The following is an 18,782-nucleotide window of genomic DNA, read 5'->3' on the forward strand; positions in this document are numbered from 1 at the left end:
GAGAAGTGAAGAATTTGTTGACAAACTCCAGATCAATTTTCTTCTTGGATGTCTCTTTAGAATTTGATACCACACCATATTATTTCCATATAAATAATTAATGTGAAAACTAGTCCCCAAAGTTTGCAACAAAATCCAGGATAAAATTTTAATGGCGTTTAGAATAAACAATGACTACTAATGTTTGTGCAAGTCTTGGGGTCAACATGTTTAGAATAATTAATAAATAAAATTATACGGAAACATAAAAATTGAAGAAAAGCAAATCATAAATAAAATTACATTTATGTGTGCAAGTCTCTAATGAAGTCTGTTTACTGATCCTGTTGGCTCTTTGTGCTTATTTACTTACACTGACTCCTGGTTGAACAATGCCTCGATTTATAAAATTTTCATTCTTGCTTTCAAATTCCTTCATGGCTGGACGCTTCCTATCTCTGTAATTCTCTGAGTTATCTGCCTTCCTCTAATCCTGGCCTCTTGAGCATCTCTGAATTTAATTACTCCTCCATTGGTGGTCGTGCCTTCAGCTGCCTTGGCCTTAATGTCCAGAATTCCCTTCCTAAACCTCTCTTTCCTCCTTTAAGACACTCCTTAAAAATTGCATTTTTACTCAGCTTTTGATCAAAGCCTTGATATCCTCTATGTGTCATATTTTGACTTTGTGAACCACCTTGGGATGTTCTATTATGCTAAAGGTGCTGCACAAAGTGTTATTCATAGTGCAAAAGGAGGCCATTTGGCCCATCAAGCTGGCATCAACAACAAATCCACCAGGCCATATTCCGTAACCCCACGTATTTGCCCTGCTAATGCCCTTGAGACTAAGGGGCAATTTACCATTGCCAATCAACGTAACACGCACATCTTTGGAGTGTAGGAGCAAACTGGAGCACCGTGAAGAAACCCACACAGCCATGAGGGAGAAGGTACGAACTCCATACAGTGACCCGAGACCGGAATTGAACCTGGGTCCCTGGCGCTGTGAGGCAGCAGTGCTAACCACTGTGCCACCCGTGCAACCCTTATTGTGCAGTAAATAGTCTCACAACACCAGGTTAAAGCCCAACAGGTTTATTTGGTAGCATGAGCTTTCGGAGTGCCGATCCTTCATCAGCCTTATTGTGAGATGCATCTTTATTTCCCCATATTTCATTAAGCATCTCTCACGTTTTCCTGCAAAATAGCTCAATTCAATCTCCATTGAATCAATCTCCTTTTCACCAAGTTTCTCATTTGCTCGCTTCAATTTCAATTCTGTCCATTTTTGATTTTTGCTGCTTTGCTCTTTTTGTTCCTTTCTTCCTGCCTCACTCTTGGATTCTCTGTATGTCTTCACCATTACTCTTTCCATTTGTTCACTATTCCTTCTATGCTATTCCTTTGTTGCCCTCGCTCCATCTTTCCCCATCTGCTGTCCCTGTGATCTCTCATTTTTGCTGTAATACAACAAAAAGGTCAGTAGAACAGCCATTGCTTTCTTTCCTGGCTCCCTAACTCAAAATCTCACTGTCCTGGCTGGAGACAATACACATCTCTTTAACCTGTGCTTAACCTTCTCTCCACTCACATTGTCTGTACCTTTAAGACTTGATTACCTGTAAAGACTCGCATTCCAACCATTATTTTGTAAATTGAGTTTGTGTCTTTATATACCCTGTTTGTGAACAAAACTCCCACTTACCTGACGAAGGAGCAGCGCTCCGAAAGCTAGTGGCTTTTGCTACCAAATAAACCTGTTGGACTTTATTAACCTGGTGTTGTGAGACTTCTTACTGTGTTTACCCCAGTCCAACGCCGGCATCCCTAACCACAACCAGTGGCCTTGAGGTTTGCAAAGCAGGAACCAATATGATTGGGAAGCCACCTTTTTCAGTTGCTGATGCCACCAGTGTGACCTTTATTTTAATTAATATAAATTTTAAAACTTTAACTTTACAAATTTTGGACATGAAAGCGAATCTCAAATTAATGCCCAAGTATTATTTTGCACTGCTTACAGCGAGATGTTTTCAAGCCAATTCTTCAGTTCAGGTATTAACTTATTTCAAACTATTGTACAAGATGCAATGGTAATTTTTAGTTTCTATCAGCAGTTTATTTATGGGAGGCAGAGGTTGGGAAAATACAACTAATAATAAAAGGAGTATTGAATGTAATATTATTGCAGAATAAAGTAATAACATAGATCCACAATCATGTGATGTCTGGCTCATTCAATATCTAGCTCATTGTTGTGGAACCATTTTTTAAAAAATTACAAACCTCTGATATTTTACATTAAAGTAACCCTAAACCTAGGATTTTCCTCTGACTTGATAGACAGCGCAGTTCAGACCAGTACTGTATTCAATGCTGCTGTGTGATGAACCAGCAAGCATGAGATGAAACTTGGCCACACGACTTCTGTGGTGTCATGTTCACTGTTCCCCAGAAACAGAATGGACAGATTGCTCCTTAGCAATGTTAGGAATGGGTTAACAGACCTCCTAATTAAGACCCAATTTGATGTCAATTGTTCAATAGAAGTCATTGATCTATAAAGGGGCCACAGGTGGCACTAGCTTGTTGGTGGAGAATTGTGTGTGGCGTTAGATCAAAGAAATAAAGGTATTTCATGAAGAAGCAGAACTCCTGTCTCCTTAACTCTACAGCAGCTGAGAGGCTCAAACAAGAAATGAGTGTGAAAGCTCAGCAAGGAGTGTGGAAGCCTTTATAGCAAAATGCAGGCAACAATTTTCTGTCCATCTAAAAGAAAGGATGAAAACCCATGAACTGCATGAGCCAAAAGGCTGAGTGGCTGTGGGAAGCACTATTGGAGTAAGTGATAAGTGTTCACATGGTCCCTAGTTTAAGTATTTGTTACTTGGGTGATTGTGGGGAAAGTGAGGGGATGGTGTAGAATAAAGAAATTTGGGAATAGGGTGGGCATATGGGCTAGGATAACTGCTGAGTAGATGATAAACAACAGGGCTGATTGAAATTATAATAGCCATTTGACCCAAAGTAATCCTTTATAACATTGACTCCAGGTCTTTGATGGATTAGCAGATTTCAGCCATGCCTGTAGTACAGACAATACAATTGGTTGCAGCAAAGCCTGGTAAGAGAATGAATAACCATTTGAGTCCCTGTGGCTGATTTGCTCCTGACTATATTCCTGAAGGAAGGGCTTATGACCAATGGGGGTTGGTTATAATAGCTCATATACTTAAATAGTTCATTAACACATACTCAGGATCATATGTAAGCATGGACCACTTAGTTTTCATAATGCACCAAAATAGTAAGTAGGCATAAGAAAATGGAAGAAAATCTATTTAATAAAAGCAAAAGGCAGAATCTTATCAGAAACTTTACTTCCTACTCTGACACCTCCTAACTACATGCTTACTGAACATAGGTACTGTGGGAACCAAACATTCACTTACATGTTCTGAAGATATTTTCTTTAGTAATTCAGTACTGGGTGTTCCAACAACTTCCATTATTCGCTTCAGTTGATCAATATCTGTACCATTATAGGAAAATATAGAGGAGAAAAGAGAATCTACTTGTTGAAAAGTCATAATATTACTGAAACTTAATCAATTCTTGGTGAGTTTTGTACAAAAGATTGAAAAAACTTCTTGGCTACAGAAAGCAAGGATGGTCAAATTCACACTCTGTGTTAATTTAAAAAGAAGGAAGATTTTTGCATACATCAAGAATATGGATGCTGGGGAGTGCACCAGTTTGCATCTTTCACACCCAACTTTTGATTAGTGCCAACATAAGGAGGTGAAAAATTAAGTTTGTCCACTCTTGCTCTTGTGGTTTAACTTGAACTTATGTTTTTCAGCTCCATGACCCAGGCCTGGAGTTGCAGAGGGTCAGAGTGTAATGTTGAGAAAATGCCCCTTAAGCGAAACCTCCGTCTAGAAATGACTGTTCCTGCAATTAGCGGAACATCCGTAATGAGTTTGCCTGCCTCTCCTCTCTGTCTGCCATTTTAATGGAAGGTGCAACTCTACTCACGGAGACCACAGCACAGTGAGCTGGGAACAGAGTGGCAACTTCTAAAATGGGAATTTGTTGGGGCTGGGAATTGGATTCAAAGAGGTGCCAAATAAATAAACCAGGAACAGGAGCAAAAAAAAGAGGCAGAATTCAAGAATGGATAAATGTTAATATGGGGAAGAATAATTCTGTGTGCTGTCGAAGTTGGGAGTTTTCCTTTCAGGTCCATATTCTGGAAGGGTTCACCTGGAACAATAGCAAGCTGGTCAATGCACTCAAGGCAGAGTTGGGAAGCCTTACTGAGCGAATGCCTGCACATCAAAATATTAGGGAGAGGTTTTTAAAGAATGATTTTTTAGCACATAGGGAAATCATAGATTCCCTACAGTACAGTATAGGAGGCCATTTGGCTCATCGAGCCTGTACCGACCACAATCCCACCCAGGCTCTATTCCTGTAACCCTCATTTACCTTGCTAATCCCCCTGACATTAGGATTCATTTAGCATAGCCAATCAACCTAACCTGCACAACTTTGGACTGTGGGAGGAAACCGATGCACCCGGAGGAAACCCACACAGACACAGGGAGAACGTGCAAACTCAAGTCACCCAAGGCCAGAATTGAATTTGGGTCCCTGGTGCTGTGAGGCAGCAGTGTTAACCACTGTGCCATCGTGCCATTCAATCATGAACCATACCACACTGTTATAATTTTTTGCAATGACACAACATTCTCAGCACTACAATGTACGACAAAACGTTACTGCTGAAAGCCAGCCAACCAGTGACATTTCAGTAAGGGTGAGCCTGGGTAACTAGCATTAGCACGGTAATTTTCTCATGGTCCACGGAGCCTGATCCTGTCCTGATGCAACTTTCACACAGGTACTTCTGATTTTGCAAGGGAATCAGCACAGTCAGAAGGAGATGAGCCCTGCCTGATGTTGTACAGGAATACTGAGGTCATCTCAAGTGTCCCTGGATGACAGTAGCTGACACAACAGACTGATATCACTTCAGACTGATCTGCATGAATCAGGGGATAAATAGAACGTTGTTGCAATTCCGGGTTAATTTATATCTCATTCTTTCAGGAACCAAGTCATCTTACTTTATATTCACTTCATTTACTAGTCTAAAGACTATAGAGCATGCAAAACTTGTCAAGGATACAATCAGTTCCTGGAAAAAGGGCTTTTCCTTTCAACAACTCTGCCATAATGCATCCAATAGACCAAATATCCACTGGAGGAAAAAGAAGTCAAAAGAATTTAGAAGAACATACAACAAAAACTGAGCCCAAAACAATATTTAGGATATTGGTGTAAGTTTTATCACGACAGGCTCCGTTTCTTTTTCCAGGGCAAGCACTTTACTTGTTTGCAATTTCAGCTGTGTTCTTATACTTATTTCTATAGATTCGAGGATTAGGAAGCATAGTTTACACAATTAGAGCAAGATCTTTCGGAATGAAATTGGGAAACACTTTTACACATCAATGGTAGTACAGGTTTCTGGCTGTGATCTTACCGGCTCATCCCCCCAGTCGATCAGCTCATCCCACTGATAAGATAGGGCGAGAGGTGCAAAATCAGGATCGTGCCCAGTTTCTCACCTCTCACGCACGATCTTACCGACACTGATTTGCTGGTGAAATCGGCTTTGCGCCCAGAAAGGGCGCGAAGATGACTTTAAATATTGATGACATGCTTTAGTGAGTCCCAGACGCTATCGTTCAGGCTCACTTGTACTTATCCCATCACTGATCAAGGTCCGCACCAGTAAGAATCACATTTAGTTCCCACCAACGTGGGCCAGACATCATGGCCTTGCCAGTGGAACTAGAGGCCATTGAAGCCTCCTGGATGGTTGAGGGTAGGGCTGGGCAGTGCCCAAGCTGGCACTGCATGCTGGGCACACTGGCACTGCCTACCAGACACCCAGGCAATGCCAGGGGCAGTGCTAAGGGGGGGGCAGCGCCTTAGTGGGGAGGGAGGGGTGGGCGGGAAGGGGGGGTGGGGACTTTGCAGTGGCAACGAGTGGGCGGGGCGATCTCGGCAGAGGGAGTGATTGGTGATGGGTACCAATATCTGTGGCGGGGAAGGGGAGCGGGCTGGCAGGAAAGCACCTGCGCAATGGCGTCCCTAGAGCTCAGCAGCTGGCTTTACCAGCGAGCTTAGGCTCCACACAGTGGCCCCCCCCTCCCTACCCGCCCCCCCCACAAACACACACACCACACTGGAGAGAATTGCATCCTGGCACTTTTTTTTAACTAAGTGCTGTATAATTGCTGGGAGCTCACCCAAAACATCGGAGCAATTCCCTCCTGTTTTCATGCTCGTTCGGCACTTAGAATTTATTTCATAAGATTCTGCTCTCTAACTCTCGTTCATAAATGGAAATTTATGGGAGCTACATCAATTGCCAATTTTCAAATGAGATTGGTAGGTTGTTTGCCAACCAAAGGTGTTGAGATATATGGGGTAAAGGGAAATATGTGGAGTTAGATCGCAAATCGCCAGATCTCATTGAATGGAGCAACAGGGCTAAGTGGCGCCTGGTATTTGAAAAGTTCAGGAAGGGTGTGAAGAGGCCTAACTACCTGTTGCTGGCAGATGTGTAGCCATCACACCCAGAAGCTGCCTTCCTGGAAACAGGCTGGAGGCGGGAACATGCCAGCAGCCAGGCTTACCGGCTGGTCGTGAGAAATCCTCTGCCCCGAGATGAAAATTTAGCCCAATGTCTTCACATTTGTCTTTTTCACCCCATGGCTTGTGTTAGGGTGTACACCACACTCAGTATTCTGCATGTTGCCCACATTTCCCAATGCAATAATGGCCCATTTTTCTGAAATCTGTTTGTCAAAATACTGCGTATTTCAACAAAAAAAGGGAAGTCCCAATCCTAACTCCACACCCGAATACCAGAAACATATTCTGCACCTTGACAGAGGGCAGAATTCTCACTTGCCCCCTGCTGGCAGGAGCCAAGTTGGTGGGATGCCCAAAAATCAGTTTTATACCTGTGCGAATTTCCCGTGGGATCTTCCACTGGTGCCAGCCATGGCGGATTGGGAAACCTGCTGGAGACTGGTGTGAAACTCATCTGTATGCTGTTAGTGGGATGCAGCTGAAGGTCTAACCACCCGATTCTCCACGGGGCCAGCGGGAAAACATGTTGGTGTGAAACACGTTTGGAACAACGTGGTGTGCAGATGTCGGGGGGTGCGGGGGGTCACCTGAACAATGCCTGGGGCTGCTTCCAGAGTTCAGGATGGCAGCCAACATCGACACAGGAGCCCGGAACACCACAGCAGTGGGTCAGGGGAGCATCTAAAGTTTCACCTTCCAGATTCAGTGCCCAGGAGGGGATCCATCTTCCAGCCTCAAAGTCCCTGGAGATCTATCTACTTTCTCAAGAGGTACATCTTCCGGCCTCAGAGTGCTCCTGGAGGTCCACATTCATTTTCAGGGGGTCCATCTTCTTTCTTCAATAGTGGCTCAGTGATGTTGGGTGCCTTTTCAATATGGCGACCAGAGAGGATGATGGACTATGCGCCATCAGGCCTGCCCCACCTGGGAAAACAGCGCAAAATAACTGGCTGCATAATTCATGAGGATGGGGCTGGAAGGCTTGGCAAGAATTCTGCCCACAAACTCTGGCATGCTCAATTCGAATAAACCTTCAAATTCCAAAGTATTACAAGCCTTTTGTTTGAATGACTTCAGTTGACAGGCGTGACATGCGAGTCTGCCTGTTAGGCCTATAAATTAGCCAGGTTTGAGCACTCATCATAGTTTATTCAGGATGAATAGCAAAGCTGGAATTGAACAGAAACATGACATTGGAATGCTCGGGGGCCACTCGGGGATAAGTGTTGTAAAAACACCTGAGAGCAAAAAATTCCAAGAAAAAAGTCTGCCAAACTTCTGAAAAGAACAGCAGCCTGTATAGTGAGTAGAAATCTGCTCAAGACATAAAGGCCAAACACAATTAGAAACCTACATGTCACAGATTAAAAAATGAAGGCCACAAAATATGAAGATCGACGTCACCTTGGCCAAGAAAATCACGCCCAATATCTTTACTAAGAAGGCCTAGATTTTTGTTGGCCGCCTGAACAAGGAAGATTTCCCCACCAACATCCGAGTGGTTTGTCACTTCAAACCATGTACAAGATAATTGGCAGTGGGGTAAGTCTGCCGCCAGTGTGCAGTCAGGATAAATCTCCATGACAAATGGAAGGTTTGTCTCCACAAGATGCTGCAGGCTTCGAATTTGGATCACATTCACAATGTAGATGGGTCTGCCTCGTTTCGTAAGTGTAATCCAGACAGAAGGACTTCACCGACTGTGTACTGGTGCTAACCAACCTGTTTCAATTCTCACCAGTGCCAACATAACTGGAGCAGACAGCTGCAGCTTTCCGCAATGTTAAAGTCAAAAAACAAGCTAATCTTTAAAAAGATAAGACATCTACAATTTGTGCCCTCGACTCTCGTCATCTCTGTAATCTCCTCCAGCTCCACAACCTTCTAAGATACCTGCACCTCTCTAATTCTGACCTCTTGCACACCCCCAGTCTTAACTGCTCCACCATTGGTGATTTTTCCTTCAGTTGCCTTGGTCCCAAGCTCTGGAATATATCTTTCTGCCTCTTCATCTTGCTTTCCTCTTCTTCAAACTTGCCTCTTTGATCAAGCTTTTAGCCATCTGACCTAATGTCTCCCGTGCGCCTGGGTGTCATACTTTGTTTTACAATGCTCCTGCGAAACACCAAGGACAATTCAATATGTTAAAGGTGCTATATAAACATAAGTTGTTGTTGGTTATAGACCTGAGGCCCAGATGGCCAAAGTTTGCACGATGCTGATTTTGTTTTTAAAACAAATTGGATCCAAAACATTCCATTGAAAACTGCTCACAAGGTATTGTTATTCATTGATAACTGCTCTGTCCACCCTTGTTAATGGCACCCAAGTCATTAAGATCATTTATCTTCATCCAGAGACCATGGTCTTAATTCAATCAATGAATGAAAGAAATTTTTAAAACCTTAAGCACCACAGAAAGCCCTTCCATTATAATAAGTTAGCAGCCTTCGATGGCAAGGAAGGATTTACAGAAAGGTTAAGGATGATACACATTTCTAATAGGTTTTACCAATATAAACTTGTCATCCTGTGCAGCATATTCTGCAACTTCCTCAAAATGCCCTCTGAAAATGTTTCGAATCATATTCTTCTCAGCAACTGAAAGACTTAATGCCTAAAATGAAGCTTTAAACCAAATACTGAAACATACATCACGAGAATGTGTTTAAATCTATCTATTTGATTGTCCTTTTTAATTTCTTCATTTAAAGTTTTTGCTTGAAGACTCCAGTCTCTCTCAAAGGCTTGGACTTAATACTTTTGCTGGAGTTTTGACGCGAGCTGAATTTTGATTGGTTCGATACATTGCACATTCAGCCAGCTATTCCAAAGGAAGAAAACCTTTATCTTCCAGTAGTTTCTATCCAAAAAGTTTTGTTCCAAATTATAATGCAGATTCATAGTCATAGAATCCCGACAGTGAAGATGGAGGCCATTCGGCCCACTGAACCTGCACCGACTCTATGGCAGAGGATCTTACCCAGACCCTCTCTCCCACATTATCCCTGTAACCCTGTCCATTTACCATGGCTAATCCCCCTCACCTGCACATCTTTAGACACTAAGGGGCAACTTAGCATGGCCAATCCACCTAACCTGCACATCTTTAGAGTGTGGGAGGAAACCGGGGCACCCTGAGGAAACCCACACAGACACGAGGAGAACGTGCGAACTCCGTCACCCGAGACCGGAATTGAACCCAGGTCCCTGGCGCTGTGAGGCAGCAGTGCTAACCATTGTGCCACCGTGCTGCCCTCAGAAAGAGTTTGACTCTAAAAAGGAGGAGGTGGTTAAGAAGGCGTATGGTGTGCTGGCCTTTATCAATCGAGGGATTGAGTTTAGGAGTCCGGGGATAATGATGCAGCTATATAAGACCCTCGTCAGACCCCACTTGGAGTACTGTGCTCAGTTCTGGTCGCCTCACTATAGGAAGGATGTGGAAAAGATTGAAAGGTGCAGAGGAGATTTACAAGGATGTTGCCTGGATTGAGTGGCATGCCTTATGAGGATAGGCTGAGGCAGCTCGGTCTTTTCTCCTTGGAGAGACGAAGGATGAGAGGAGACCTAATAGAGGTGTATAAGATGTTGAGAGGCATAGATCGGGTGGACTCTCAGAGGCTTTTTCCCAGGGTGGAAATGGCTGCTACGAGAGGACACAGTTTTAAGGTGCTGGGGGGTAGGTACAGGGGAAATGTTAGGGGGAAGTTTTTCACACAGAGGGTGGTGGGCGAGTGGAATCGGCTGCCGTCAGTGGTGGTGGAGGCAAACTCAATAGGGTCTTTTAAGAGACTCCTGGATGAGTACATGGAGCGTAATAGGATGGAGGGTTATAGGTATGTCTAGAAGGTAGGGATGTGTTCGGCACAACTTGTGGGCCGAAGGGCCTGTTTGTGCTGTAGTTTTTCTATGTTTCAAAAACACATTTGAACTTGCTTGCACGCACACACGCGTGCACACACTGTATTTTCCATCTTAATTTATGTTTTGTTCAGTGCAATGTAAATGCAAAAGTCAGAAGCTTCAGTGTCACCGGCTCTCGTAATATATGTAACTGTTGGCAGCACAGGGACTCAGTGAGAACATGCTGGAAAGGGTCAAAAAATGCAAACAGGGAGGTACTTTATGCTGCAAATGACGTATACCCTACTTTCCTGACTTGCAAAATGATTTGCCCCAGTGATTAAAACATATCAAAAGGGAAAATTCATCCAAATCACTTTTTAAAATTTTCAGCTGGGTTTGTGACATTTATTCACGCCCAATCTTGTGAGCTCCTGGTGGAACACCCAATCTAGGATGGGAGCTTGCATTGAATAGAATTGATCCATGCTTGACAAGCGGCAGGGTGGCACAGCGGTTAGCACTGCTGCCTCACAGCCCCAGGGACCCGGATTTGATTCCCGGCTTGGGTGACTGTGTGGAGTCACCAAGTTCTCCTCGTGTGTGCGTGGGTTCCCCCGGGTGCTCCGATTTCCTCCCACAGTCTGAAAGATGTGGGGGTTAAGTGGATTGGCCATGCTAAATTGTCCCTTAATGTCAGAGGGACTGGCATGGGGTTGTGGGGATAGGGCCTGGGTGGGATTGTGGTCAGTGCAGACTCGATGGGCCGAATGGCCTCCTTCTGCACTGTAGGGATTCTATGAAATGTGTGGCTCCCAGGGCTGGGTGCGGCCCTCGAAGCCCTCCCCCATGGCTCCAAATGTCAGTCATACAGAAAAGTTAAATGGACGATTCTGCTTGGAGCTGCTCCTCCAATCACATGCTGTTTCTGTCCCGTTTGTTTTCAGCCTATCAGCAGCAAATGTGAGAGAGAAAAAAATCTGAGAGTTTGGGGCCCAGAGTGCCAAGGAGCGGGACGTCCGGAGTGAGCCACATGCGGCCCAGAGCGGGACATGAGGCTACCAGTGAACGTGAGAGTGGAGTATGAGGCAGCAGGGAAGAGGCACAGCAGCTCTAAGTGAGTGAGTGACTGGAGATAGCGAGGGGGGGGGGTGGGTGTTGGGGAGAGCACGAGGGGAGAGGGGGTTGGGGGAGAGCACGAGGGGGGGTGTTGGGGAGAGCGCGAGAGGGGAGGGGGTTGGGGAGAGCGTGAGGGGGGGAGGGGGTTGGGGAGAGCGCGAGGGGGGGAGGGGGTTGGGGAGAGCGCGAGGGGGGGAGGGGGTTGGGGAGAGCACGAGGGGGGGATTTGTTGGGGAGAGCGCGAGGGGGGGTTTGTTGGGGAGAGCGCGAGAGGGGGAGGGGGTTGGGGAGAGTGCGAGGGGGGAGGGGGTTGGGGAGAGCGCGAGGGGGGAGGGGGTTGGGGAGAGCGCGAGGGGGGAGGGGGGGAGGGGGATGGGGAGAGCGCGAGGGGGGGAGGGGGTTGGGGAGAGGGCGAGAGGGGGAGGGGGTTGGGGAGAGGGCGAGAGGGAGTTGGGGAGAGCGCGAGGGGGGAGGGGGTTGGGAAGAGCGCGAGGGGGGAGGGGGTTGGGGAGAGCGCGAGGGGGGGAGGGGGTTGGGGAAAGCGCGAGGGGGGAGGGAGTTGGGGAGAGCGCGGGGCGGGGGGGGGGGGTGGATTGAGAGCTGGACGCACACACCCAGATACTATTACACTTTTACCACTCTTTTTTTTATTACTCACTATCCTTCTGCTCAGTACGTTGTTTCTTTTCATACCTCAATTTTCTGTTTTGAAATTCATGTTTAACCTTGTGCCAAACTTGACCGTTCCCAAATTTGCTTATCGGCCCCTTGAGTGTGAAAAATATTGAAGGGTGTGTTCCTACACAGAGGTTGGGCAAGCCTGAATGAGTCCATGCCCAGTAACCCAGCTGGACTGGCCATTTGGAGAATATTAGAATACAAAGTTTGCAGAACACTGGTCCCTTGATATCACATCAAGATTGAAACATTTACTCTGCAGTCGACACCGTGGCAGCTGTTCTGAAAGTTGTACAGCGTTCCTGGAAGGGTAAGCGCCACTTTTACCTGTCTGATTATAATGCATCCAGTTTAACATGATTTCTGGAGCTCGATACCATCTGGTGGCTACGTAACCAGTCATTTCATCGTCAGTCTGCCGTGCCAACCCAAAATCTAGAATCTGTCAAGTTAGATCAACAACAATAAAAGTAACTAAATATTAAGAGCAAGAGGGAGAGTAAAGAAAAAAATGGTGTTCTAAAATATAAATTAAATACCAAGGGATTTTGAATTATACTTACTCGTAGTTCACAGTCCTCGTTCACTGCCAAATTGCTTGGTTTCAGGTCCTGCAGATGGAAAATAATATTATATCGCTAGCCCAAACTGATTTAGAAACATTGAATGCTTTGGGTTACATAAACAGGATATCACATCGGTTCGGCAATTCATTTTCTTTGTAATGGCAGTCATTCTGCACTTTCTTACGCTACTCCTGCCACAATCACTTGATGAAACTTACAGCATGACGTTAACATTGTTCTGTCATTCTGATCAACTCTCTGTGACACTGTTCAATTCTTTGGATTCCGTAAGCAGGAATATTATTAGATTTGGCCTTCGGAAAATTCACCTTCGCCTAGATGAGGGCCATTTTCACAATTTGGCAGCTGTTCACAGCCGGATCTGCCAGCTTTGCTTACAAGTAGCTGGAAAGGCCCACCTTTTGCTGAACCCATCTGGTCTAAGCCGTAACGAAACTGGCAGGGTGCCAGTCACCACTAACCAAGTGGAAACTCTGATGAAGTCAGACATTTAGTTCATTGTGCGATGAAACTACCCATCCTCCATTCACCCGAGGACTTCAACCCATTTGGTTTTTTGTTTATTCTTTACAGATTTGACTTGCCCCTGTCCGATTCCACTAAAGCAGTTCATGCAGAGGACAGGAGCATTTTACACAGGACGCAAGGCGTAATTAAAAACTCAACTTACTCTGTGAATGATACCAGCTGAATGGATATACTGTCAGGAGAAAGAAAAACGATATTGTAAATCAAAGGCTTCATCACCTTTGTACATTCTGAAATGGAACTTAATCTTGTTCATATCGACCATTTTGTTTTCAGGTATGTAGGGAGGAATTTTCCCATCACACCCGCCATGGGAATCGTAGCAGGCGGGACAGGAGCATGCAAAGGTCCCCTGACCTTGGGTGGGACTTTCCGGTCTTGGGGGAAGCACAGCCGGGAAATCCTGACCATAAACTGTCAAAGGCAATAAATAAGTCCATCTTTTGATCAAGTTTGGAAAATTGCTTTTTCCACAAATATTGGCAAAGAGGATGAAAAACAAGAAAGAGAGGGAGGGAAAGGGTTGACCTAAACGAGTAAAACATTTTTCAATGTGATTTATTTGTTAAAGGACACAGGAGCGGCACAGTGGTTAGCATTGGTGCCTCACAGCGTCAGGGACTTGGGTTCGATTGCTAGCTTGGGTCACTGTCTGTGTAGAATTTGCATGTTCTCCCCGTGTCTCTGTGGGTTTCCTCCGGGTGCTTCGGTTTCCTCGCACATTCCAAAGATGTGCAGGTTCATAGAATAGAAACTCTACAGTGCAGAAGGAGGCCATTCGGCCCATCGAGTCTGCACTGACCACAATCCCACCCAGGCCCTACCCCCACATATTTACCCACTAATCCCTCTAACCTACGCATCTCAGGACTCTAAGGGGCAATTTTTAACCTGGCCAATCAACCTAACCTGCACATCTTTGGACTGGTTAGGTTAGGTGGATTGGCCATGCTAAATTGCCCCTTAATATCAGGGGGACTAGCTAGGGTAAATGTATGGGGTGAAGGGGATAGGGAATGGGTGGGATTGTGGTTGGTGCAGACTCAATGGACCGAATGGCCTCCTTCTGCACTGTAGGATTCTATGATGCTTGATGAGGCAATCTGTGTTGCGCCTGCACAGGAGTAGATAGAGGTCTTGGGGAAGGTACTGGAAGCAAGGAGTCAGTTTAGGCCTTGGTCAAGGAGTGAGTGTACATACGACAGGATTCACTTTGCCCTCGTAGGTCGAGGGGACTTGGGCTCGGTCTGCTTCCCCATAAGAGAAGGAATCGCCATGGCTGCTTTATAAATATTCTGGCAGTTTTATTTCAGAGCAGTGTTGCTGGAGCCCTAGCGGTCAAGTGGATTGCCCACGTTAACGGCTAAGATTAGTGTGTGGCACAGTGAAAAGTGACAGAGATGAAGAGAAAATAGAAAGAAAATAATATACCAGTGGAAAATCCTGCCAGGCTTAATGTCTGACATTAACGTCTTAGTCTCTGACGTCTCCCACAGGAGCGTCCCTATTGAATAGCACACTCTCTTCCTGTGTGCTGAGCTTTTGCCCACATGGTGACGCATACGTGAACATTTTAAAGTGCTCTCTGGTACAGCAGCACAGGCATGCTCAGGATTTGGGCAATGAACTTACAGGATTAACAAATCACAGGACCAACATGAGGAGGAGCTAACATTGATATTGAGGATGAGCCAGAATCGTGGTATTGTGTCAATTTTCTAACATGTCGTGTACAGAACAGATACATCATATGTGCAAGATTTCCATTCTCGAGGATCCAAATGCATTCCCTATCCCTTCCAAGAAATGTTGATTTTTGCAGTCAACGGTCAGCTTGTTAAGCTAACACCAGCTTGCCAATTTATGTGTCAGCTTCTCAGCAGAGAAAAATGGTGGGGTGACCAACATAGCCCATCAGGTCACAGGAAAGCCACAACTGGAGATTGTCAGAAAAATCTAATCAGTTGGAGCGAGCACGGCGGTAGTGTACAGGAGGGAGCACGGCCCCTATATACTGCCCATCTACTGTTGGTTGCTCAGAAAACCAAGACAGAAAGGTTTTAAGAGTAACTGACGGTTTCTGTGAATAATAGTTTAACCATAATAATGGAACAACCATTTGGTGTTTGTCTCCAATGGAGTTAGACATCATAAATAAAATCTGGCTTTTAAACGAAGGATCATTGGTCTCAGGCGGGATTTTCCGGTTTCGAGACAAGCGCAGCCGGAAAATCCCGCCGGAGATCAATGGATCTTTGCATGCTCCGTGTCCCACCCGCCAAGATTCCCATGGTGGGCGGGATGGGAAAATTCACCCCAAGTCTTTCTTCAAAGGAATTCTCTGGACATTACTACATGGAGGGTTCTTTACCTCGAGGCATTTTGAAGTAAAGGAGAATGCTACTTGGTGATGTATGTGCTAACGCAGCATTAGTGAAAATTGTTAGGGTCTGGAAGTGGATGGTGAAGAAATGGTCATGACTTCTGCATTATTTAAACAGACAATACCGAGGCTCCCTCAGCTATGACTTTACTACAGCATACTGCCGTGATTTATAATGCCAGTTTGGGTGGGAGCGACAGTGGCTGGTTCTGTCCTGCAGCTTAGCTGCTTTCAATTTATTTTAATGTACTGGCTGAGGGTGTTTTCTCACTATAAAGTAATTGTAAAACACCCATCACCATTTATAGTAGAATAGTCACCATCCACAGGTTTAAAGGAAATGTGCCGTTGGGTACAATGGCCACCCCAGACTGCGGGCCTGTTGTAAAATTCAACTCGCCATGCCCGTTATGCCTTGGGGCACTTTGCTTTCTGGAAAATATTTGCACTATGTGATTACTTCCATCCCCAAAAACAAATCTGACAGGTTCAAAAGGCTATCATGGGTTTTCAATAACTCTACAAAACTTAAAATGTATCAATCTGTTTGTTTTGACTTCTTTAAGATTGACAGCTACTTTTCTCATGCTTAAAATACCTGACATTTCCTGGGGAAATTATTTTGACGTGTAATGTAGAATCACAGTAGGCTCCCTCCAAAATACACCAAATAAAGTGTCAAAAAGCAATCAATGTTATTAAGTCTCTATTCGCAATCAGGTGCGTGCTTATACCAGCTTTTCTGGGGCTTGTCTATTATTTTTAAGTTGCTGTTTGACATTGAGGTCTCTGTCCATGCTATTCTCAGGGGTGGTGATGGGGGAGGGGAGGATGAGAAGGGGGGAATCTTTGACGTGGTGTACATTAAATATGTGACAATTCAGCCAAATTTAACACTTATGGTTTTAAATTCACAGGACAGCGCGGCTTGGTGAAGTATGAAGGTAAAATCACCATAGTCCCAGATACTGCTCTTTTAAAGTTTATTTATTAGTGTCACAAGTAGGCTTACATTAACACTGCAATGAAGTTACTGTGAAAATCCCCTAGTCGCCACACTCTGGCACCTGTTCGGGTACACCGAGGGAGAATTTAGCATGGCCTAACCAGCATGTCTTTTGGACTGAGGGGAAACTCCTGCAGATCCGGGGAAAACGTGCAGACTCCGCACAGACAGTGACCGAAGTCGGGAATTGAACCCGAGTCCCTGGCACTGTGAGGCAGCAGTGCTAACCACTGTGCCACCATGCCGCTCCTCTGAGGGGGAGCACTTACTGGTCGTGATTTAACCTGAGGATCACCACACCTCGGGTGAGGGGATTGCATAGGGCGTCTCAGAAAGTCTGCGTTGGACAATGGAAAGATTGTTTACCATTTTGCCATATACATTACCATATAACCATAAAAGGTTATAATAGAGACCTAACTTCTTTGTACAAATGTTGGCTGACCTACTAATTCCAGTGATTCTTGCTGTGTGTATTTCAGATTTCCAGTAATAGCAGTTTTATTTCCTTTGTGGTTTAAAATTCTAATAATTGTTCAAACTATTGCCGTTGAAACAACTCTTATTATTTTGAACTCAGGAGGGATCATTGCCAAGTTAAACTGGCAAACTCTGTCGAAACTGATAGTGGAGTCCAGTTTATTTAAGACAGGAAGCTCTGAGGAGGCAGGTATTATCATGTGCTGAAAGCGAGGATGCAGAGGTTCAACTTTATATATAAAATAAAGCTTGCATTTATATAGTTCCTTTCACAACTTTCACCAAAATGATTTGCAGCCAATGAAGTACGTTAAGCACACTGACACAGTGGTTAGCACTGCTGCCTCACAGTGCCAGCAACCGGTTCAATTCTGGCCTCAGGTGATTGTGTGTGTGTATGTGGAGTTTGCATGTTCTCCCAGTGTCTGCGTGGGTTCCCCCAGGTGCTCCAGTTTCCTCCCACACTCCAAAAAGTACAGGTTTGATGCATTGGCCATGAAAATCAAAATGCACCTTAATGTCCTAAGATGCATAGGTGAGATGGAATAGCCATGGGCAATCATAGAGGAATCATAGAATCCCTATTGTGCAGAAGGAGGCCATTTGGTTCATTGAGCTTGCACTGACAATACTCCCACCTAGGCCCTATCCCCGTAACCCCAGGTGTTTATCCTGCTAATCCCCCTGACACTAAGGGCCAATTTCACATGGCTAATCCACCTAAACCGCACATATTTGGAGTGTGGGAGGAAACCGGAGCACCCAGAGGAAACCCATGTAGACATGGGGAGAATGTGCAAACTCCACACACACACAGTTACCCAAGGCTGGAATTGAACCTGGCTCTGTGGTGCTGTGAGGCAGCAGTGTTGTTGTGAGGTTTGGGCAGGAGAGAGAGATTGGGTAAGATGCTCTGTCGGAGAGTCAGTGCAGACTCGATGGCCTGAATGGCCTCACTCTGCACTGTAGGGATTCTATGAAGGAAACATGGCTGTCAATTCGTGCATGATGTGGAGATACCGATGTTGGACTGGGGTAAACACCAGGTTAAAGTCCAACAGGTTTATTTGGTAGCAAACGCCACTAGCTTTCGGAGCGTTGCTCCTTCGTCAGGTGAGTGGGAGATCTGCTAACAAACAGCAAACAGGGCATATAAAGACACAAACCCAAGTTACAGAATAATGAATACTGATTGGAATGCGAGTCTTTACAGCTAATCAAGTCTTAAAGGTACAGACAATGTGAGTGGAGAGAGCATTTAGCACAGGTTAAAGAGATGTGTATTGTCTCCAAGGCGGCCTTCACGACACACGACGGTGCTGAGCAGAAACTGATAGCCAGGTTCCGCACACATGAGGACGGCCTCAACCGGGATCTTGGGTTCATGTTACACTATCTGTAACCCCCACAGCTTGCCTGGACTTGCAAAATCTCACTGGCTCTCCTGTCTGGAGACAATACACATCTCTTTAACCTGTGCTAAATGCTCTCTCCACTCACATTGTCT

At 45.2% G+C, this 18,782-nt stretch overlaps 1 protein-coding gene across 1 annotated transcript in view; it reads right to left on the reverse strand.

Moving 5' to 3' along the window:
* LOC144507963 (mitogen-activated protein kinase 11-like) overlaps window positions 1-18,782 on the reverse strand; it is a 61,733-nt gene that overhangs the window by 11,121 nt on the left and 31,830 nt on the right. The window contains exons 5-9 of the mRNA XM_078235573.1: window positions 13,549-13,578; window positions 12,855-12,902; window positions 12,619-12,733; window positions 5,174-5,245; window positions 3,432-3,511 (exon numbers count right to left, since the gene is read on the reverse strand). Coding sequence (XP_078091699.1) covers window positions 3,432-3,511; window positions 5,174-5,245; window positions 12,619-12,733; window positions 12,855-12,902; window positions 13,549-13,578 — 345 coding nt within the window. The remainder of the gene's footprint in view (window positions 1-3,431; window positions 3,512-5,173; window positions 5,246-12,618; window positions 12,734-12,854; window positions 12,903-13,548; window positions 13,579-18,782) is intronic.

The sequence above is a fragment of the Mustelus asterias genome, chromosome 19 (assembly GCF_964213995.1).
Source record: "Mustelus asterias chromosome 19, sMusAst1.hap1.1, whole genome shotgun sequence".
NCBI lineage: Eukaryota > Metazoa > Chordata > Chondrichthyes > Carcharhiniformes > Triakidae > Mustelus > Mustelus asterias.